We start from the raw sequence: 24,042 nt of genomic DNA, 5'->3' as shown, positions 1-24,042 counted from the left end.
TTGTTAACACTAAAGTAAGAATAATTTGAATGGTTTAAAATAAAATAAATGGGTTTGAAAATAAATGACGCAAAGATCACATTATAAATTAGAAACGGTTATAAAATAAGGGAGAATCTTTAATTTGTTGCTTATTTTATTAAATTCAAGTACAACTGTCTTACCGACTGCATTTTATGGTCATATGAAGCTCTCTGTAATTTCGCTGGGTTGCTGAATAGCCGACGCGTCGTTGTAGCCGTCATTTTGACTGTCAGATTTTAAGCATCCACTATCTCTTTCTCACACATTACTTAAAACATAAATTATGCAAAGTGTAATCTTCAACAGCAATGTAAAAATAAATTTGTACCGTCGGTGACCGTTGTACAGTGAAATTATTGCCATTTCGATATCAGTTTTTCATTGTTAAAAGTGAAAACGGTGAAAAGTTCTTTGTTTTTGTAGCAAAAATTTAGATTTTTACGAAAATGAATGGCTGGAATTAGTAAAAGTGACTGACGTGTAGTGAAGTACATACATACTTTACCTACATATATGAAATCTGTTTAGTGGTGTTATTTGGGGTCGTGTTCGTTGACCGTCGTCCGTCATTTTCGTTTGTCGTGTCGCATTCGTGTCGTTTGTCGTTGCATTTCCTGATAAACAATAGAAATTTGTGAAATTATTGAAATTGCAGTGCGATTTCTTATTAAAAGGCTATTGAATACCAAAAGCAACAAAAATCTATTGAACAAGTGAGTACGAATTTGATATCAAAATTTTCACTGCACACATTCGTCTAAACATTAAAAAATCTTGTGCATAAAAGTAGGGATTAATTGTTGCCTTTGAGATACTTCCTTATACTCATTAATTTATGCGTATCGGGAGCTTCCCCAAGAAATTATGATTCTTATGCCTATGTCATGTATGTGTATACATATGTATATTTGTACTGCTTGTATAATAGCAAAACAAATTTGTATTGCTTAGTTTGCGAAGATGTTGCCCCACAGAAGGTTGAACAGATTTCCAGATACTTGTTTACATATACATGTGCACTTGTACCTATTTGACACGTGTGTGTGGTTAATTGTGTATACGGGAGATTTGTTGTCTAAACTAGAGAATTGAGGCATATGTATGTACAAACATGAATGCAAGATTTCCTTTACAACAGAAAGCTACAAAGTGGATAAGAGAACGGCACCTGGAACTGCTAGATCTCTGAAAATAGCGATAAGTTCAATATAATGGTTTAAAGTCGAATATGTAAATGACTATGAAATAATAATATTTACTTAAATTTTTTTTATTAAACAATTTAAATGGATTTTGTAATTAATAAATTATAGAATTAATGTTGAATTCATAAATACTAAACATTATTTCAGTCTTTTGAAGTGTACGTTATACCTATGTAGTTGAGACCGCTGTAAATTTAAAAACACTTGAAAGCATGGAGCGTACTATTTTTAGACCGTCAAAAACCGGCATCCAAATGTTTATCAATTAAATTCAATGTTTGTTAATGAATAATGCCGATTTCTGTAGAAATTCACATTAATTGACTCTCATACACACCTATCAGTTTCAACGGGTGAGTGAGTCATGTAATAAAACACCCTACGTTCTATATACATACACTATCTGGAGCTGCGATTCCTTCAACCTCTCATTGAGTTAATTCTGAAATGATTAATAAAATAAACATTTATACGTAGTTGAATAATAAATAATTAGTTGCTTTAGGTTTGTTGAATGTTAATACCTACATAGGAACATACAATCCGTATACAATTACATACAGTATCGGACAAAACATTTGCAACTATAGCGAAGTCCTAGATTTTTTTTCTCACAATGCCATTTTTCCTTCGAATTGCTTTTTGTTTCCTGTTTTTAAATTTACAGCATTGAAGTTACATCTTTTGCAATGTGTACCGCGATCATTTTTTTTATTTTGCCGGTTATATTTGAAAACAATTTAAGATGTAGGACAATCCGCCGCGACAAAACAATTGCAACTCTGTTTTCTTCGTTTCTTTTCTCTTTTGTCCGTTTCTTTTTCTAACGGTATTGAGTTTGAATTGCTTATAATATTTGCTGAGCATAATTTCTGCGCTGAATTTTTTTGCGAAAACACGTTTTTATTTTAAATTGTTTACAAAAAAAGTAATGGCTCCAAATAAATTCGGTGAAGCACTGCGAGCACGTGTTATTGATGATAATAACAGAACTTATCAAAAATAAATTTCTGTAAAGTACAAAATTCACAAGTCATCAATCACAAAAATAATTTCGAACTTTATTCGAAACAAAACTGTCGCAATAGTGCATCGCGGAGGCCGACCAAGAAAAACTGGTGAAAAAACTGACAGATCAGTTGGTAAAAAATATCCATTGAAAAACGCTCCGCAATTGGTAAAGGAGCTTAGGTTACTAATCTGCTCAAGAACGGTCGCTCGTCGCCTGAATAACGCTTATTTATCTAGTTATCGACCAGGGGAGAAACCCCTTATTAGCAAATGTAACCAACTAAAACGATTGCAGTTCGCTAAAAATCATATACTTACATATGTACATATGTAAGTACATAGAATTACCGATAACCAAGTGGGAAAACTGTTCTTTTTACTGAAACATAGCTGCGATGTTATGGTCTGGGGATGCTTTTCTGCTTCTGGTTTGGGCCGCTTCACAGTATTAATGGTACCATGGATCGGTACGTTTACAGATACATTATGGAATCCGTAATGTTGCCACATGCTGAATGGAAAATGCACCTTAAGTGGGTTTTCCTACAGGACAACGAACCGAAACATACGGCAAATGTCCTAAAATCATGGTTCCAGAGGAATAAAGTGGATGTAATGGAGTGTGGAGTCTCCAGACCTTAATCCAATAAAAAATTTATGGGAAATTAAAAAAGAATGAGTTGATCGCAGTAATGTGGCAAATACTGATCAATTTTTTTAAAGAGCACTGGAGGCTTCTGGTGCACTGACGTGCAATCCTATAGTATACTGCTTTTAGATCTTTACTTTTAACCGTATGGGTGTGTGAATATCAATTCGGAATTACACCATAATGGTACACTGCCGAAACTTCATTATCTTTTCACAAAAATTCTTAAATAAAAAATATTAAAATCAGAATAAATTTTTACCCAATACATGCATTGGTTCTTGATTAGCTTACTGCTGCATACATAATTTAAAATTTGGTTATATGGGAAGTTATCGTGTTTGTGGTCCGATTTCGTTTGTTTTCGCAGTGGAGCATAAGAATGTCAATGCCTGCCGAGTAGGTTCTGAGTTGTAGGTTAACCAAATGTGGATCTTGCCCCACCCATTGTCAAATTTTAAACCCGACTCCTATCAAGTCCTCTTGTATAATCCTACTATTAAAATTTAATATATCTGGCGTATTTATTTATTTTTTTGCATTGGTATTTTACTCTATATCTAATTCGATTTTTTTTTTTGGTGATACAAACAACCGTTAGGTAAACAAAACTATTATACTCTGTAGCAATATTTTGCAAGAGTAAAAAAATTCTAGTCAAAACTATTAAAACTATAGTAAATATGTTTGTATGTACTTTTATTTATGTATGTATGTATGTATGTATGTATGTACATATGTATGTGTGTATAAGTGCTTGCAAGTGTAGTTTTGTTAGATCCTCCTTTAACTTATTTTGATGCTAAATGCTGTGGGTAGATTCTCATCACACTTACATACTTATGTATTGATTTCTAGCATGAATATAGCAATTGACCTCTACGTAAATGACATATTATTAAAGTTGCATGGAGGCCAACGACATGTGGATGTTCTGCCGAGACAACAGCGAAGAGTGTACTTGCCCTAGATTCTCATTTTAATGTACATACACAGCCACAGATATGTACGTGATGCTAGTTTATAGGTCAACCTTTTCAAAATCTTTTGTGGAGTTCATTGAAGTTTATTAGCAAAATTTTACGAACAATTTGCCCTTTTTGTCCACATTGTTTTATTTTTCATATTATCTATGCTTATTGAGTATTTAGATAAAATTGGATAATTATAAAGAAATCTGACTTTATCACAAAGTAATTTTGTATTTGTAAATTTTTACTTGTTTGATGGTTGAATTGGTTATTTAAATTAGTGTGTAGAGCAATCATCTAATTCAGATACAAAGAACAATTTGAGAAGTTATAACCACATTTATATAGAAGGACTTTGTTATCAAGCAGTACTCAAAAGAGTTTCTTAATTCTGTTCAGCAATGAAAAGCAAGGCTTAAACTTGCATCATATTATCTATGTACATACATATATAGTGGACAGCAGCTCAATTCCCAAACAAAGTGTCTTCGATTTAATGGTTACAATGGCCATAAATATGATGGGAATGCACCGCGCGAACGCGTCACAATGCAGTCGTTCATGGCACATCTTGCTGTCTTGCCGCAATGCACTGAATACGGTAAATGGATAGGCGCCTTCCGTTTGCACCACAGCAGTGTATGGCGGCATCAGGAGCGCTGCATAAAATGGCAAATTTTCCGAGAATTTTTACCTAAACACAACTCTTTCAGGTTAGATGGCTGTTGGAAAGCGACATTGGCAGACATAATTGAAAACAACACTTCGTACAAGTTAACAATAAAGCGTACAATCGACCGTGTCAGAGCCGTGATATGTGAGGGCTACATCGGCTTCCATTTAATCCGATGAACATTGCTAATTACAAAATAATTGTCGCGAAAATAGCTCTTACAGTCCATACACGTACATACTGTGTAGTGTACATTTTTAAATGCCCTGTGGGAAAATGCATTAGTTTTAAAATTGTACCGTTCAATAGCGCCGGCGTATGACTTCATGTTCTTTTATAACTTCTTCTACTTCTTTATTGGCGCAGAAAGCGCTTATCCGGTTATAACCGAGTTTACAACAGCGCGCCAGTCATTCTTCCTTTACCTATTGGAGACTCCAAGTGTTGCCAGGTCCTTCTATACCTGGCCTTTCCAACGGAGTAAAGGTCTTCCTCTTCCTCTGGTTCCCCCGTCGGCTACTGCGTCGAATACTCTCAAAGCTGAGTGTTTTCATCCATTCGGACGACATGACTTAGCCAGCGTAGCCGCCGTCTCTTAATTCGGTGTTGTCGTTGGAAATCGTGCTGGCAGCGCTGCATCGACGCAGAAGGAGCCTATTTTAAAAGTTTTTAAAGAATTGTGACGATTGGTTCAATAAATTTTTTTAATTCGACTCAGTACTACTACTTTCCGGACAAACCCTGTACGTTAATGTCGTCGAATATCTCGTACAGTTCATCGTTCCATCGACTGCGGTATTCGCCGTTGCCAACATATAAAGGACCATAAATCTTCCGAGAATCTTTCTCTCGAAAACTCCTAACGCCGACTCTCAGATGTTGTTGTAGGCAGAATTGTGCCGAGTTGATAGTCCTTGGCCGGATAAAATCCCGCGTCCTTTCCGGTTACGTACACCCGTCTGTCGTGGGAGCGGCTCAGATGTTTTCTGCCTCTGGACCTTATAGCAGGACGGGGATGATGAGTGGCCTATAGAATTTGGTATTTCTTCGTCGAGAGAGGACTTTATCTGTCAATTATCTACTCAGTCCGAAGCAGCACCTGTCGACAAGAGTTCTTTTTTATATAAACCATTATTGAGTTCTTCGATCGATCCGACCTAGTAGGAAATAGTAAAATATTAACCAGTCCACAATATGAAAACAAGTAGCAGAGGATTGGTATCGAAATTCTTACAACACCTAGTACTTGTCCGGGGTTTATATACATACATATATATATACTATATGATCGATTTGGGAAACCTCGACTTTTCGCCCATACCCGTTTTATTTTCGAAATCCTGTGACGGTATTCTAAAGCCTCTTTTAGGCTATGGTGGACTCATTCCAATTTCGGAAAGATGCTAGAAACTTGGCTGACAAATTCTCATTTTCCTGCAGGGAGCACTGCTTAGTATATTTGTGAGAGTAGTAGGCACAGAAGATGATTTATACCAATTTGAGGACTGTGACTGTGCGCAATTTATACAGTTTGTTTATCGCACATAAGTACAAATGTGTGTAAGCATGTTTGAAACTCACAATGATAACATTGCATGGTGACATTAAGGCAAACGGTGGCTAAGGCAAGACAGCGCGAGATTCTTCAAATGCGGAGCAACACACAGAGAACAAGCTGTAGAGTTGTTGTGAGTAGCCAGTGACAAATGCTAACACCGTAGACCGCGTCAAGAGCACAACTAGATATGGAACTACGTGCACATGTACTTATCCACCTATGTACATAGCGGTGTTTGTGCCTTCCAAGCGTTTGCTTCAATGTAAGACAGTAGTCACAGAAATCTTGATCGTCCAGCTAACTGGAAAATTTTCAATGCTCACGCGCAAGCGCAAAAACTAGACAGACAGATAGGTAGATGGAAAACCAGCAGGTTATGTCTGGTTCTTCCTTCGTTGGCCACTGGCAGGAGTCACACTTTGTGTGCGTGAAGATTTATTAGATTTTAAATGCAATAATTATAACTTTATTGCGCGAAGGTACTCGCTTCGAATACCAGATAAGTTGCAATGCAAGCCAAATACTCGGATCACCGCCTTGGGTGGCAGTGGCTAGCCATTTGGAGGTGTTGAATACGGAATATGAAAACTAGTTAGATGTCAAGAGACGTTTGCACTTACATATGTACATATTTATGTATGCGATACGTACGTACATAAGTACAGCTCAGTAGACTTAAAAAATATAGTGTTTTTTAATATAGGTTTTATTGGTAAAAAATAATTATTATGTTACGTTGACTTCTAACAATGGTTAGTGTTAAGAGAAGATTTTACTGCATTACTGTTTTGAGTGGTATTGCAGCATTAATGACATAAATGATTAGCGTGATGGGCTAAATCGATTTAGCAAGGTCCCTCCCTCTGTCTGTCTGTATATACGCGACAAGTCCGTAAGTTTTTTTTAGATATCGATACGAAATTTTGCATATGTGCTTTTCATCCTAAGAAGCTGCTGATTTGTCGGAACGGCCGATATCGGACGACTATAGCATATACATAGCTGCCATACAAACCGACCGATCAAACTCACGTCCTTGTATGGAAAACATTTTTATTTGACAAATTTAAATACGAAATTTTGCAAAAATTATTGTCCAAGGCAACGCTACAATTTCTTTATAATGACATAAAATTGTCCTTCAAACTAATCGGTCAAAAACAAGATAGAAATATTTTTTCCCCTCTAATGCTATTAAAAATGAACGTGTAATGGGAAGCATAGCTTCGGTGCAGCCGAAGTTACTGTTTTTTTCTTGTTATATACATAGTTGTTTCAGCTTTCAATTATTTGACCCATCTAACGAACGTACGAATAGTTTCGGCTAGTACACCTGCATATACTTAGTTTAACTTCATTAAATTACAGCAATTTTCGCCTCACACCCCATCAGCTTCAGATACTACACACGAGCACGCAAATAGCAATTGCAATCGCATTCGTGCCACAATTTGAAAACCAACCAACTTAACTTACAACTTGCAACACATTGCATTTTTGCTAATACATGATTTATACGCGCCATACTTTGTAGCTTTGCTTGCTTGTCCCTTTGCAACCGACTTCTTGGCTGTTCCGTCCTGCCTCTTGCAACCATATGTACACATACATATGTATGTAAGTGTGTGCGCACAATGTGCTTTTAGATGCTTGTTTGGCCCCATGCATGCATCGTATAAAAATATGCTAAACAACATTAATTATTATTATGTGCGCGTTGCCATCGGTGGTGCAAAGTGAAACGAATAGGGGCGCTAAGATCATTCGAATCGATTACAATCTAAATTTACTATATTCGTATGTTGCTGATATGGGCAAAGGCATTTATGGCAGCAAAAAATTATAGAAATTAAAGGAAAAGCATTATTAAAAAATCGAAATGTGGTTGTTGTTTCGAATGTTTTGTTTTAGCCAGTGCTTTGCCTTTATTCATATATTGTACATTTGCTGCAATACAAATGTTTGCGTGTCTGTACGTACTTCTCTAATTTTTTAACCAATGTCTTTTGGGGTTTCGGTGTGATCGCAACACATTGAGTGGTTGTATACATGCGAAGAACACTTGTCCTCATATTAGTTATATCGAATTCGCATAGAGTCAGATGATTGTACGTGCTACATGTGCTATTGGTTCAGTTAATGTTGGGCACACGCCAGTCTGTACAGTGGGCCCATAGTGGCACAATCTCGCCTTGGAATACAAACTTGAAAGAAACGGCTTATGGAATTACATATATTTATATGTACAGTGTTTGTCCGGAAAATAATAGGACTGAGGATTTATTAAACCAATCGTTGAAATACTTTAAAAAATTTCAAAATAGGGTCTTTCTGCGTCGATGCAGCGCTGGCAGCGCGATTTCCAAGCGTTGGGGGCGTGACGGAAGGCATTCTCCGGAATAGCCTTGAGAGCGGAGTATGCTCCCCTTTCATCGACCTTTTCAGGCAAGAAAACAAAAAAGTCCGGGGGGGTCACATCTGGGCTGCAAGGCGGCTGCGAAAGCGTTGGGATGTCGGCCTTGGTTAGGCATATGTTCTCAAGAAAGGCGATGTGAGCCGGGGCGTTGTCGTGGTGCAACTTCCAATCGGCTGCTAGGTCTTGTCGGACCCTTCGTTTGAGTCTCTTGAGGACTTCCACGTAAAACTTGGCGTTAACGGTTTGTCCACAAGAGATTTGCTCATTCTTCTGGTCTTCATCAGCGACCTTTTCCCGGCCCTTCAAAAGGGTCTGGTGTCACCAAAACATACCACTTCTTGCTAAAGCAACATCTTGGTAAGCGTGCTTTATCATATCAAACGGCTCTGTAGCAGATTTACCGAGTTTCACACAGAATTTAATCGCGTAACTCTGGTGTAACGAACGCTGCATTTTCGGCTTGCACCACTCACAGAAACACGTCGCGCGAAAATGTTTGTCCTGATTCTCCAAGTGCTCGGAGACAACTAACTCCGAAGCTCCGAAGCACAGTCGCGGCGGAAGAAAATCAGTCCTATTGCTTTCCGCACTAACCCTGTATATTTAATTTATATACTATGTATATTTTTGACTGCGAAAATGCGCTTGGAAACACAATCTTCCATGCAACTAAAATTTTTACGAAATTTTAATAATTTAAAAGAAAATAATTAATTATTATCTTTGCGCCATTCTTTGCCAATTGCTCCACTGCCCATTTGAATACCAGTATAAACATTTACATACATGTTATTGTTGTTGTTGTATTTCAACAGGCGGCGCCTAACTCCAACTTCCAATTACAAATGCAATTTTACCATGTCTGTTGTTGGCTATTTCTGTTAACATATTCATTTGTGTTTTTTTTTTTTGTTTTTGTATTTTTTATGTGTGTTCATTTTGTTGTTGTTGTTGGTGTTGCCGTATTGGCGTTAAGCTGTTGGCGCTGATGACTCGTACGTGCCACATTGACGATTGTAGCTGTTGTTGTTGACATGCAAATTAAAATAATATGCAAAATAGCAGTGCTTACGAACTGAAGAAAAATTAAAAATTGAAAAAATTCGAACCACAAAACCACCAGAACGTCAGACCCTTTCGCACAACAAATAACACCAGCTTACCGAAGAGCGACTAGTGACTTGCGACGCTACAATATCACAATTTTAAATCAAACCAATCATTCAAGACTTCGTCCTCCCTCAACAAAGTAGGAAGCCTCCATTTTTTCAAAACAATGCACAGTAAGATGTCTAACATGGAATACCCTTCTTCGCGAAAGTTTATGACGCTGCTGCCGCGTTGATTTCTGGCGTGATTTGACCATAAGTATAGATAGTTTTGACATTTTTTCTATGCTTGCTTTCTGGCCATAACAAACATATTCAAGTTAGTGATTAGTCTCTTTTTTATTCACTTACGGCAATAAGATGTGTCTACCAAAACCTCTAACGCCTACTCCTATCAATACACCACAGAACATTAATCTCTCAATTTCTATCCCATTGCTGTAGTCATTCGAGCGCTGGTTAAGTTTGCGAGCAACTTTGCAGTATATTTGCATCTGAAAGCTTTGCCCACAACACCCACTATCGAGCAACGCGCCAGTTAGCGTGTCACCCACATACTTACAAACATACATCTGCTCTAATTTCGCGAAATCTGCATCTATGCCATGCCTCATGATAATTTTTAAGTGCAACATTAGCGTCAACTTGTGCGCTTTGTAATGTGACTGTACTTGCATGTGTCATGGCATACATACATACATATGTACATGCAAGAGCATCGAGTCCTAAATCTTCGATGAGCTTGACGTTGCAGCTCTCGCTGCATTTATCGCTTCCTTGGCAATTCGATACTGTTGACATTTATTTTCGGTTTGCGTAAATTTATCTGCAGCGTTCCACTTCACAAAGGTGCAAAGTACAATTATCGCCTGCCTGCGAAAATTGCGAGCAATCATTCATGCAACATCTACTCCATACGGATCATACAGTACTCCAAAATCATCCATAAAGAATAAAAGGACTAAATACTGCATCCAGTATGTGCCCTAAGTGTTTTTCTCTGGAACTTCCTATAGAATAGGATTTAATTGAGGTTTGCACCGCGACCTAAGATCTATTGTGTCTTTAAGGGCCCAACACTCTGAAGAATTCCACGAACTTGCTGGGCGTTAGTGAGGTAATGTGATCCCTATCCACATATGTGGACCCAAGGCCAATGTGCGTACGTGTACGATTGCGTGTAATATAGAATCAGGTGCTCAGAACCGCCAATCTGCACAAGATGTCCATATTGAACAAGTGATTTTGCCCAGTATAGAGTGCGACTAGTAGAAGAAATTTGTCTCTGGGGAGGTTAATCATATTTTTAATCTTTTCTAAGTGGTAAATTCCCATTAGCAGCTTTGAATGATGAATGCCTGTCCATCATTCTAGAAGCCGCAGCGAGTTTGTCAGCCAGCTCTTTGACTGTTCACTTTTCCTATATGCTCCTTCACTAATAGCGATTAAATCTCATATGCTGAGATAGCTTTTACCGCCGCTTGTCTTTGTAGTTGTTGTCGTTGTAACGGTTAACTAGTCCGCTTTAGGAAGGCAAGCTTCAGATAAGTTCATGTAACTGGTCATCCAACGGAAGGCCCAGGGCAATAGGGAGATGATTGTCAAATGTGGAGGGGGTTAGCTGGGCATGCAAAGAGGTGGTTAAAGTCATGCGGCGACTCGTATGCTAGACATATGTTTGATATGTCAGGGTCGATTCTGGATTAGTAGGAGCTATGGTATCCAGAACGAAGCTGCGCAAGGGTCACTTTCGCGACAACCGGAGCTCGTCGTCTTCATTGGGTGGTGGTTTGACTCCAAGTACGCTGTTCAGTGAGAGGGAGTCGGTGAAAGTGTTAATGGCTCCACCTTGAATGGCGGTCTGTGCTTGTCTGTAGTTTATTAGTGGCCAGCGACAGATTGGGGACCTTGGTGAGTTAGCTTACTCCCGTCGAGCCCAGGTGCTTTAGTCATCATCTGGCCAATGGGTTTAGAGGATTTTGCTTTGTTAATGACACTCCGCACCTCCTCATCGGCGAAAGTAAGTGGTGCGCAGTCTTTTGCCATTTTTGCGCAGCCGTCGGGTAACACATTGATTGGCTTTGTCTACCGAATGGTGTAGTGTGAATTGCGGCTAAAATAACTCATGTATTTCTTCGGGTCCGAAGAGACAAGGTCATTGAATTGAATTTCAACTCGGTCATCATGTCTCTTCGGGTTAAACAAAGCCTTGACTACTGTCTAGGACGCCTGACTATTGCATTGACAGTAGCAGACAAAGGCTTGACTACTGCCGCTTGACTATCTCTAAGTTGTACAAGCGATTCGCAGATTGGGATAGTTCTATTGGAGATTAATCCTTAAACACCGACTTATAGAAAAGACCTCTGCATGAAATATGCTCGGAAACCATTCCATGGGTGTGGAGAGCCTTTAGATGTTATCGAGCTATCAGCCATTGAATTGAGCTGCGTCGAGTCGCTCCAGCCAGCAATACTGCCGAGGCTAACATTAAACTTCTTTGTGAAGTTTACCCTTCTTCCGATACTTCACTCTTACAATTTTATTTTATTAAAAATCTCTTTAAAATTCCGCTATAAAATATTATCTAACACTGTTGTGTACTTAATTAGTTTATGTAAATTACATTACTTAAACGTATTTCAAAGGTACTGAGAACAATTCACTTTATTCATGGGTGGTAAATTGCTATTCCACGAATTAACAGATTTGTATTTATATATACAACAACAGTTGTATTAAGACATGAACGTATAAACATCTACAGGGTGCACCATCTTTTATATCGGCACTTCAACATTGCGTAATTTTAGAAAAAAAGGAACAAATCCTTTCGATATCGAAGGATGTTGGCTCGGAGCATTGGACCATCGACAATCGCACAAGGTGATGAGTTCAGATTCCTGTGAAGAGAACAAATGCAATAAAATATCGAATACCGACATAAAAGATGGCACATCCCACTACAGTCGCGTGTGCGTAGTCGGAGCAGATCCGGGTTTTTTTCTGACAAGGATCTGCACAAACGACAGCATTCCAGAAATATTTGAGCAATATTTTCTGGCGCTCCAACAACGACAATTTGGCGCACCCTGTGCATATTTATTGTCAATTCGCTTTCATTTGCTCAAGCGTTTTGGTTGTTTGTTTTTCGCAAGCGCTACTCCTTTTTCATGTTTTCCATAACTCTTTGGCTCTCTTAATTGGTCGCATTTCCGCGAGGCACTCGGCACTCTTTACCGTTGCGACTTACTTGCCTTGCACTCTGCGTCGCCAATCGATTGAGAGATCTCACACTGTTTAGGCTTTCCTATCAGTGCAGCTATTTGTTTACTTATGATGGGGTCTTTTAATACAAACATGCACACACACCTATTTTCATGGCTGTTGTTGATATTGTTGCCTTTATTATTCGTGTTATTGCGGTTGTTGTGCTTGTTTGTTTTTCTGTGGATGTTTTTTGTTTTTTTTTTTTTTTATTATTCTGCTGTTACCACCGCTCTTTAGCGCTGGCATTGTTACTTATGGTCTTGCGCTACACTCTTGCTAAGTTTTGTAGTTGCATTTGCTGTAATTGCTGTTATTTTTCTTGGGGCTAATATCTGCTCGTGCATGCATATGTATTACAATAGTTGTTGGTGTTATTGTTTGTTCTGTCGCTTGGTGCATTTGGTGGTGCTCCCGTTTAAAGAACTGAGTAGACGCACGGTAAAATTATCTATTGAAAGAAAGAAAAACGGTGCCATAAAATAGCGAATATACAGCTGAGCGGTATAATAGCGCCGTGCGAGCAATCAGCGCCGTCGTCGAGTGGAGGCAGTGCGCGCCTAATCGACGCTGTTGCAGCGTATTGTGCAGCATTTGTTGATTTGTAATTCAAGTGACAAGACGTCACTCAGCTTGGCAGCAGGCAGACAAGCTAGCAGGAAAGCAAACCAAAAGTCGCTAAGTCAAGTCAATCTGTCAGTCGGCGTTAGTCGAGGAAATAGTGGTGCGTTCGTACGCTTCGTCGCGATCATTCGTCGGAGGAGTCGACTGTATACAGCCACGTTTAACGACACTATTGTTGACATTTTCTTTACGTTTTCGTTACTCAGCTGAATTTATCTGCCTTACAAGCAGCGACGATTTCTTAAAAGTGTACCGCGCGTTATTCCTGTGATCGTTCGTGAAGTGCAAAACAAAAAACAATAAAAATAAAATAAAAGTTTTAAAAGCTAACACGCTGGTCCTTCTATAAGCGATCGTCACCGTGTAATTTATCAATTTTTGTCTAATTTTAAGCATTTTGACCCGAACAATTGGTCGAAGTAACAATCATGTGTACGTTATTTACCATATTTATCACGTTTATTGCTAATACTTTTCCATTTTCTTCGGGTTTCCGTTTGCGCGCTCGTGCCCGTATGACTATAATTTACATAAGTATAAACCTGAGAGGAGTGTCAATAGTAAAACTGTACTTAGTTTGTCTCTGATACTATTGATCGGCTATAGATTTAGAATCACTAGAGCCCTTACAATATATACGAAAAGACTTTTTCGACTACCCAATATAATATAATTACTCTAAGGTGTTTGATCTTAGCAATGAAACCTTTGATTTCGGAGAACATTTATAATAATTGTGAACACTTTTGGAAAGATCAGTATCCGCACTAGTTATATTAGGATGTGTATATATCGTTGACTTGTGACACTTCAAGCTTACTTCAGGGTTTGTAGTATAGGCAATTTTTAGTGCAATATTAGTAATGTTTGGAGTCCACGATCTGATCCTCCTCAAGTCATCGGTTTATTCATTTGTTTCGCCAAGTGTTGTTACTATCCGTTGAGCGGAAGTACGATAAGTTTTATACACTTTGATTTACACTTATTGCCGCATTTATGATTGATTAATAATGCGCATGCGTGCGTGAATTATAAATAGCGCACTTGCATTGCAATCCCTGCATCATGTTGAACACATGTGTGTATGTATGCTTACATATTTGTTAAAAATCAATACAAGGTGTGTTTGCGTGAGATTGGAAGTACCCGTATATCAGTCGTGATTTACTGATATCTATGAAGGCATATGTGAATATTTATTTATATTGGTTTGTGACACTATGACCAGCTTGTGGTTTCCATGATTTTTCACGCATATCCATCTGCACTTTACATAGGTTCATAAAGCTATAGACAAATAACGAGCACAAATTCACTTCAATAATTTAAATTGAATTCAAATAAGTTGAAGTTTGTATATATAAAACAATTTTAAAAGGCCCTCTTTAGAAGAAAGCACTATTAATACGCAGAAAAATAGGGTAGTCGAAAAAGTCTTTTCGTATTTCTAATCAAACTTCAACTTATTTTTTTATTTTTATAATGAACCAAATATATACCATTTTGTCGACCACTTTTTGTCATTTTTCCGCTAGAGACATTATTCCATCAATGTAAAACTTTTCTGGTTTCACGGTGAAAAACTGCGACAAGTAATTTTCACACGCTTCTCTTGAAGCCAACTTTACTCCATTAAGGGAGTTTTGTATTGACCGAAACAAATGTTAGTCCGATGGTGCAAGATCAGGGCTATATGGAGAATGCATCAAAACTTCCCAACCAAGCTCTCCCAGTTTTTTCCGAGTCATTAAGATATGTGTAGTCTCATGGAAGACGAAGCCTTTTCTGTTGATCAGTTCTGGCCGTTTTTTTCGATTGCTTGCTTCCATCTCATCAGTTGTTGACAGTAAAATGTAGAATCAATAGTTCGACCAGGCTGGACCAAATCATATTGGATGATTTCTTTCCAATACTATCAAACACTCAGCATACCCTTCGAGGCGTCAATCCTGGCTTTGCGACCATTTGTTGAGCTTCACCACGCTTAGAACATGATCTTTTTCGCACATTATGTTTGTATTTCATCCACTTTACGCATCTAATGCATATATCTTATTTAATATCTTATTATTAGTCTCCCATTTGAAGGAAGCTAAGCTTTCCTATCCTTTCTGAAGGAACTTCAATCGTTCATATGTATTTCCCACACTTGCACCGGATTTTGAGTGTTCCGAAACGTGTTAGCTCGTGGCTGTGTGAAAGAATTGGCGTATTCCAGTAGTCGATGGGAAACAGCAGGCGGCCACCTTGTGTTCGCTGTGGTATTAATTGCATAGCTGTAATAAATATAAATTATAGCTACTAAGAAATTTACAATTAATTCGTTGTGAAATGAGTAATTCTAACCAGATTGTAAATTAAAGTCCAGTAGCCGTAGCGCGTGATAATCAAAATTGCGCCTGCTGTGTTTCGCCCAGCTACTGTATAAATACTTGCTACTGATCGCGCAATGCGTAAGCGTATTAAATGCAAAATGCATTCGTATATCAACGCGCACAGTCACACAAACAAATTAGCATACTTACACTACATTGGATCCACGATCTCTTGCCACAAGCTAATCCTGTACCGAATTGCACTTGCCATCAGCAAATTCAACGCCACCCAATTTGCTAGAAAATTTACCGGCCACATCCCCACTTTGGCTCAGTGGCGATTAAATTAATATCTTGATTTATACGCAGCGCTTAATTGGATTTGAAAATGGATTGCTGCCTAGAGGCAGCAGCGTAAACAAGTGTGGTGACTATGTTGTAGCACACCACACAGTTATGTCAATGAATGTCACAGATTCTAAACAAAACGGGATAAACTAAAATGTACATTTTAGAATGTACCACCGCGTTGCAGGTCTACAATTTTTCTGCGCTCCGAATTTGCTTACGCTTTGTCAACATTGTAGCACCTTCCTTGTTTAAACAACACTTGCCACGCTTGTGAGTGCCATATTTGGAAATGTAATTTAGTTTATGTAAATATGGTTATACAGTTGTAGCTACATACTTACATCCGATCGTGTTATTGACAAGCTTGACAATTGTCCACAAGTTTCTTGTGTGCTTGTCAATTAATTCAATTAATTCGTTTTGCATATGACACGAAGAAATCTACTCATTTGGCTTGGCGCACAAACGAAAAAAAAAAACAAAACGAATATTAGTTAAACCGCGTATCCAAATAGTAGTTATAAAATTATGCTTGTTGCAAAAGTATTGTTTTTTTTATGCATTTACCACAGTCAATTGAATTTTTCATCTGCATCACTGCAGGCGGCAATTTCACCGCAGCAACCAGTTGACATTGAAATGTCATAATTAAAATGAATTGTTACGTTGATAAGTGAGTTGTTGCTTTACTTACTGTCATCTATTAACAACAATGCAACAAGCAAGATCTGATTTCATTGCACTTTGCATACGGAATTCTAATAAGAAAGTTCGTGTGTTGGCGATATTTTACTGGTGCGCGGTCCAAGAAAAAGACTGAAAGCTCTCTTATGTGTGTGTATGTATGTTTAATATTCGATATACATTGCTTAAAATTACTTAAACAGATATCATAATATTACACTATACCTCTGGCAGTTCATTTCTTAATAATGAAACCTAATTTGGAATCCAGACCAGCTTCATTGCCTACAATACCTAATTTTATTTATTATTATACTATGTATTATGTTTTTAGCCGCAGAGTGACACGTTGTGAGTACCACATATATAGTAAATATTTGATTAATATTCAAAGGGTCACTTTCGCCTTAGGTTAATTGCCGTTAAATAATTTGTAACTAATTTGTCCTAAACTAATAATTTGCTGCATAAATAAACTCTAAAATAATCAGGTGCCAAGTACAGCAAGTTTTACTTAAATTTGTAAGGCTTATAAAGCTTGTATCGCTTCAAACTCCATTTTTAATTTAACTTATTACGCGTTGTCTGCTTTGGAACGCGTGTGCAACGGCATAAAGTTGTGTGTGCTAGAGCCGCCCACCGATCGTACACAACACACAAACAAATAAAAGAACGACGGATGTGTGTTCGGCAACTGCGCTTGGCCGTACGCCAAGATAGCCATCGATTATAGCGCTTTAAGTAGCGGGTGTATATACTCGTACCAATCAGGGAACCAACTTTTGTTACGGCATTTGCTTAATTGTTCGTTGTATGCATTTGGCTATCGGTTACTGTGCTTTTGCGCAGCCGCACATTATTGCTTATATGTTTTTAATTGGCTTAGCCGAAAACTCAAAACTGTTAGCTCCACCTACATATTACTCGATACCGCAAATTTTCCAATCCTGTTTCAAGACATTTGATAACATTACTATCAGTTGCCTATGTTATAGTGCTTAGGAAGTATTTTTTTTTAATTGTTTGTTTTGTTTACACATTTTTATTCCTAAATTTATTATGTTCATTTCCAGATTACCATCCCGTAAACAGTTATCCCGGCTATCCGATGAATCCGACAAACGGCATGGATACAGAAGATGTCGAGTCCACTTCCAGCAGCGCCATGTCCCGACTTGGCACACTCTTCTCATTCACATCGCCGGCAGTGAAGAAACTGTTGGGCTGGAAACAAGGCGACGAAGAAGAGAAATGGGCCGAAAAAGCGGTGGACAGTTTGGTGAAAAAGTTGAAAAAACGTAAGGGTGCTATTGAGGAGCTCGAACGTGCTCTATCCTGCCCTGGCCAGCCTTCGAAATGTGTTACAATCCCACGTTCTTTAGATGGTCGCTTACAGGTAAGTTTGGGCCGAAACTCCGCTTTTGTATTACGATTTTACATCTTTAACTCGAATATATATATAAAATAAAAAATTTTCTTCGACAGGTCTCTCATCGGAAAGGACTTCCACATGTTATCTATTGTCGCGTTTGGCGATGGCCAGATTTGCAATCACACCACGAACTAAAACCACTTGATATTTGCCAGTACCCATTCAGCGCCAAGCAAAAAGAAGTTTGCATCAATCCTTATCACTATAAACGAGTTGAAAGTCCTGTACTGCCGCCGGTGTTGGTGCCACGCCATTCAGAGTTTGCGCCCGGTTTCTCAATGCTACATTTAAATCAGTCAATGTCTGAACCGCCAATTCCACCCAATATGAATTACTCTAATAATGGCTTCAACAATATGAGCCCCAACAGTCCGCCTTTAACATCAGCCGGTAGCCCTAGTACGGTCAACTCCAATCCTAACTCACCATATGGTAGTTTGGCAGGCACCCCACCGCCGGCATACAGCCCCTCGGAGGACGGCAATTCGAACAATCCTAATGATGGCACACAACTGATCGATACACAGATGGGCGACGTGGCCCAGGTGAGCTACTCAGAGCCAGCATTTTGGGCTTCAATTGCTTATTACGAGCTCAATTGCCGTGTGGGTGAAGTATTCCACTGCAACAATAATTCAGTCATCGTCGACGGTTTCACAAATCCATCGAATAATTCAGATCGCTGCTGTCTAGGACAGTTAAGTAATGTAAATCGTAACAGTACCATAGAAAATACACGCCGTCACATAGGTATGTAACATGACAAAATACATTGATGATTTTTACTAATCTCTATCATTGCCTAACAGGAAAAGGCGTTCACCTCTATTACGTTGCTGGAGAAGTATATGCCGAATGTCTATCCGACTCGGCAATATTTGTACAATCTCGAAACTGCAATTATCACCATGGCTTCCATCCGAGTACTGTGTGCAAGATACCACCTGGCTGTTCTTTGAAAATTTTCAACAATCAGGAGTTTGCTCAACTTTTATCGCAATCCGTTAACAACGGTTTTGAAGCAGTTTATGAATTGACAAAGATGTGCACAATCCGAATGAGTTTCGTAAAAGGATGGGGAGCTGAATATCACAGACAGGATGTAACATCCACTCCTTGTTGGATAGAGATACATCTGCATGGACCATTGCAATGGCTTGACAAAGTATTGACACAAATGGGCTCGCCACACAACGCCATCAGTTCCGTATCATAAGAGCAAAATGATATGTTGTCATTTCTTATTTTTTTTTTATCATTACTTAGTTTTTTTTTTATTTGCTTTTGATTGATCTGCGCTGATTTTATCATTTCGTTTCTACTACTTGTTTACACATTTTATTTGAACGGTTTATATTGCCGTTTCACTATTACGGTATGAAGGAGAACTTAAGATAAATATAACGATATAATTGGCATCAACATAGTTTAGATATTAATGTTTTATTACTTTGATTTTTAAGCATCGTATACATATACCCCAAAAGTACATTTATACTATTTTTATAATATTACAAGAACAACTAATTTAGACAATTTTTCAAAAATATTTTGTTTGCAAATTGCATCAAGTAGGATATATCATTTTTTGTGTAATAATAAAGTTTTATTATTTTAATTTTCATTCGTATTTGTGGTTTTATTTTAAGTTTACATTTATGATTTCAGAAGCAATCGATAGTTTTCATGAAATGTAAGTAAATTTATATAAGATGTAATAGTAAATTAATTGTGCAACCAGTAGAAAATATGAGTACATATGTAGGATTTAATTTAGTAATAGTGAATTAGTTAAACTTCAAATTATCTTAACGCTAATGTGCATGCTTAAGCGTATATATTCAAATGCAACACAACACTACTACAAAATGTGCTACATACATACTTAAGTGCTTTTGAAACATGCCTTATACAAATGCAAATTATTGAACAGCTGATATAATACATATGTAAATAAGAGATCTTGGCCAATAAATGTAAACAGTTTAAATTGTATTACTATATAGTTTTCAAAATAAGCGCTGAACCGATCAAGTGGCAGAAAAGTTGCGAAATGCATTAAAGTTCATTACAATTTGCTACAAAGAAATAAATGCCTTCACATATACAATGTATTTACAAAGATATTTTAAATTTGCCATGTATTTTAGGCTATTTGAGCTACTTGCTTTGCGTTTTGCTACCTATATGTTGTTATATGATAAATAAATATAATGTATTGTAATTTCCATTGTAGTAACCAAATATATGCAAAATGATTATAATAATATTTCGAATAAAGTTTGGTGAATTTCCTGACTACAATAAAACCTACATACATAACTTTTCTACATTTTTTTTTAATTATGATAAAAATTAGGAGATTTTATAAATAGAAGTTTGGAGATAAATTTTTCAAATGTAACTTGCGCACACCTAAATTCCTCAGTGTGCAGCGGAGCGTTTTAATTTCATAGTGGCAACGTTAACAGCTGTTTGTCACTTTGACGTCTCTCTGACATCTACTGCAACTTGTGTATTTTGCCGTGCTTTGACTGGAGAATTCGCTAATTGTGAACATCAAAATATGTCGAACGTGATTGATCCTATAAAACTCCTCACGGATAAAGGCGAACGCCAACCAGCGTTCATGAACAGTATCTTCAATCCAGTAGTGTGTTCGGTACTTGGATTTGGTTGTGCCATTTTTTTGAACTTCGGTTTGAGAAAACCACCATTCTCGGGTATGTTTTATGTGACGTAACATTGTGGTACAATCAAATACATTTTTTTTTAGTAAATTTGCTATATTCATTGTTTATTTTTTAGGAATTCAGAATCATGTAGCCTTCGCGGCTATAGGTGGCGGTCTGGGCCTGTACTTTGACAATAAGAGGAACGAGCATCTTGCCAAACGCGATGCTGTACTGAGGCATTACATTGAATTGCACCCAGACGATTTTCCAGTAAAGGGTAATGAAACGGAAATGAAATAATTTTAAAATAAAGCTCATGACGTATTTTAACTTTTAGAGCGCAAGAAGTACGCTGACGTTTTGGAAGCATGGGTACCTATCAGATAAATATGCCGAATAGTGCGGGTGATCCCATTATAGATGCATCAAATCGAAATTGCTTTATTCTGCTTAGAATATAATTGGCAAAATCCACGTTAGTTACTAATTCGACTATAGCAGATGCAATTTGAATAAAAACTGGGTTTAATACCAATAAACGGTTAATATTTATTTTATAGACTGAAAATTATAGAAAAACTTCTTGAATTAAATTCCATTGATAATTTTACCTTAGTTGGTAATGCAAGTAAGTATTATTACTCAAAGCATATGCTATATATATGTATTTATATTTTTGTTTTTCCGATTAGTTGCATTAAATCAAATTAATACACTTTTGATATATAATTATGGGACCTTTAATTTTTCATTAATTAAAGCTACTCGCAAGCAAATAGAGCAAGACGCAAAAGCAATATTCAGTTCAGATTGGGAAACCCTGGAAAACGAAGCATTTTGTTAAACGTGCTCTATTATGTAGGCCGAATAATTGTCAGTGACTACCTTTTTTCCGGAGTTTCATGCGCATGTCCAGAAATAAACCGTTATAAGAGTTCACCAGTTAATGATTTGTTGTTGTGGGGATGTTTTAATGTTCAAACGGCGACCATAAAGCAGACAGAGACAATCGGTGTTACTGTAGAAATTGCGAGCAGTCAGTTGAGTTTTAGATGTTGAACGGTGAAAATCAGAAGAACGGAAATTGTTTCTAAGTTACAAAAAACAAAAAAAAAAAACAAAAAACATCAATAAAACAGAAATAATTACCAACAAAAAATAAAAAGTGAAGAAATAAAAAAAACAAAAATGTGCTTTGTGCTGTAACACTAGAACAAACAAAGATTTTTGCAATAACATACATTATAAATATGCTTTAATAAGTATTCTGCTTTAATATGAATTTAAAATAAAATCTTTCAAAATTTCAAAATATAGCGCGTTAAAAGATAATACAGTTATGAAAAAATAATAATGCCAAAATAAACGCCATAAGTTAAGAATTCAAAGAACCATAACGAAAAAAGTGATACTTTTTGGTGACTGCATGCCGATGCACTACCAGTTTCTCCATGCTTTTCAACTTTCACAGATTTTGCCTGCGTGTAACGGATATTCACGCAAAAGCAAGTCGATAAATAAACATATACCCGCAACAGTGATCGAGGGGACTCTCAAGGTTTTACATTGGTTGGTCAGTCATCCTAAAAGCCTTGTGTCCTATTATTTTGAACGAGTAGTAGCACGGCGCCAATGTAGAGCAAGCGTACGAAATATTACGTTAGTGGCGTCTTATTTTGGTTAACTGCGCGTCAATGTTCCAGCTACAAAGTTGGGAGCAGTGAGCTGGGAAATCTTTTGACTATTAGCAAAACTCAATTATTCGTTTTTTGCTGTGATTATGGCCAAGGTAGGTTACAAAAATTAAAAAAAAAATTTAAAGAACATCTATAGAAAATATAAAGATTTAAACAGTAGTTCTAAAAAACATATGCTTGTATATGCATACATACATAGGTAACTCTGTATGTGTTTTTCAACAAATTGTATGTCTGTACATATTTACGATTGAGGTGAATATTAGTTATATTTTTACATTTGTACGCTTACATACTGGTATGTATGTATTTTATATTTGTATTTACATACATACATACTTATGCGTCTAAACACTTTCAGTTTGATTTATTGATTGCCGTCAAAATTTTAATAGCGAGTAACATACGCCTATCTGAGTATTCCTTCCAAGTTCTCTGACATCTTGTGCAAGGACACCTATCTTTTTTTATTTTATGAGGATAGATATTTGAGAACAAATGCTTTAGAACTGACTCTGTAGGTAACCTGGTAAACGATGTAATTTTGGCCAAAAGTAATAGGTTGTCAAAAAAGTCTTGCGGCATTTTCGCTAGTTGGCGCTGAAAGCGCGTAGTTCTAGTTTTATTCGTCGCATCGGGTCATGCTATACCTTTTTGGAAAGCGCTAATCACGCGCTAACAGGTGTTTGATTGATTGTCGTTTCTTTTAAGTCGTTCGTGAGTTATAGCGTCGCAAACATGGAGCAAAATAAAGAGAAAATACGGCATATTTTACAGTACTACTACGATAAAGGCAAAAATGCATCTCAAGCCGCCAATAAAACTTGTGCAGTTTATGGACCCGATACAGTTTCCATTTCCACCGCACAACGATGGTTTCAACGTTTTCGTTCTGGTGTAGAGGTGGTCAAAGATGCGCCACGCTCCGGAAGGCCTATCATCGAAAATTGCGATAAAATCGCTGAATTGGTCGAAAGAGACCGGCATAGTAGAAAAAAAAATAAAAATAAAAAATAAAATAAAAATAAATAAAATTCAATAAAAATACCGCAAGACTTTTTTGACAACCTATTATGAGTTTGAAATGAAAATTAGCTTCGCTTCTACAAATCAACAAGTTCTCTTGAAATATGCCCACAAAGAATACAGAATCTGCGATGGTGACTTGATGTTTCTCTTATAAAAATCTTAGTCATAAAATACAGTTATTCATTAAAAACAAGAATACTGAAATACTGAATTTTGTCAATACAGAATTTTTTTAATACAGAATTTTGTCAGTGCGGAATTTCGCTTTTACAGAACTTTGTAAATACTTAATTTTGTAAATACAGAATTTTGTCACTACAGAATTTCGCGACGTTAGTTTACAGAATTTTGT

At 37.2% G+C, this 24,042-nt stretch overlaps 3 protein-coding genes across 5 annotated transcripts in view; all 3 read left to right on the top strand.

Annotated features, from left to right (window-relative positions):
• Positions 1-291: 291 nt before the first annotated feature.
• Positions 292-20,284, top strand: LOC120768163 (protein mothers against dpp). Of its 3 annotated transcripts, none has more exons than XM_040094725.1 (4): positions 292-737; positions 17,931-18,253; positions 18,343-19,039; positions 19,099-20,284. In XM_040094725.1, the coding sequence occupies exons 2-4, from the start codon at positions 17,966-17,968 to the stop codon at positions 19,503-19,505; spliced, it is 1,392 nt and encodes a 463-aa protein (XP_039950659.1). In that variant the 5' UTR covers positions 292-737; positions 17,931-17,965; the 3' UTR covers positions 19,506-20,284. The 3 variants fall into 3 exon arrangements, with proteins under 3 accessions (XP_039950659.1, XP_039950660.1, XP_039950658.1); XM_040094726.1 differs by lacking the exon at positions 292-737 and adding an exon at positions 13,464-13,870; XM_040094724.1 differs by lacking the exon at positions 292-737 and adding an exon at positions 13,857-13,939.
• Positions 20,285-20,795: 511 nt separating this feature from the next.
• Positions 20,796-21,532, top strand: LOC120768286 (NADH dehydrogenase [ubiquinone] 1 subunit C2). The gene is made up of 3 exons (XM_040094913.1): positions 20,796-21,012; positions 21,098-21,241; positions 21,302-21,532. Exons 1-3 carry the CDS (start codon positions 20,856-20,858, stop codon positions 21,349-21,351), a joined length of 351 nt encoding a protein of 116 aa, XP_039950847.1. The 5' UTR covers positions 20,796-20,855; the 3' UTR covers positions 21,352-21,532.
• Positions 21,533-22,007: 475 nt separating this feature from the next.
• The window catches only part of LOC120768562 (mucin-17), a 127,460-nt gene continuing 125,425 nt past the window's right edge, over positions 22,008-24,042 (top strand). Inside the window, exon 1 of the mRNA XM_040095309.1 lies at positions 22,008-22,753. Within this exon, the coding sequence (XP_039951243.1) occupies positions 22,745-22,753 (9 nt within the window). The 5' untranslated portion in view covers positions 22,008-22,744. The remainder of the gene's footprint in view (positions 22,754-24,042) is intronic.

This window comes from Bactrocera tryoni, chromosome 2 (genome assembly GCF_016617805.1).
Source record: "Bactrocera tryoni isolate S06 chromosome 2, CSIRO_BtryS06_freeze2, whole genome shotgun sequence".
NCBI classification, from domain to species: domain Eukaryota; kingdom Metazoa; phylum Arthropoda; class Insecta; order Diptera; family Tephritidae; genus Bactrocera; species Bactrocera tryoni.
The sequence above is the reverse complement of the archived record's forward strand: the minus strand, read 5'-3'. Positions and strand labels throughout refer to the sequence as shown.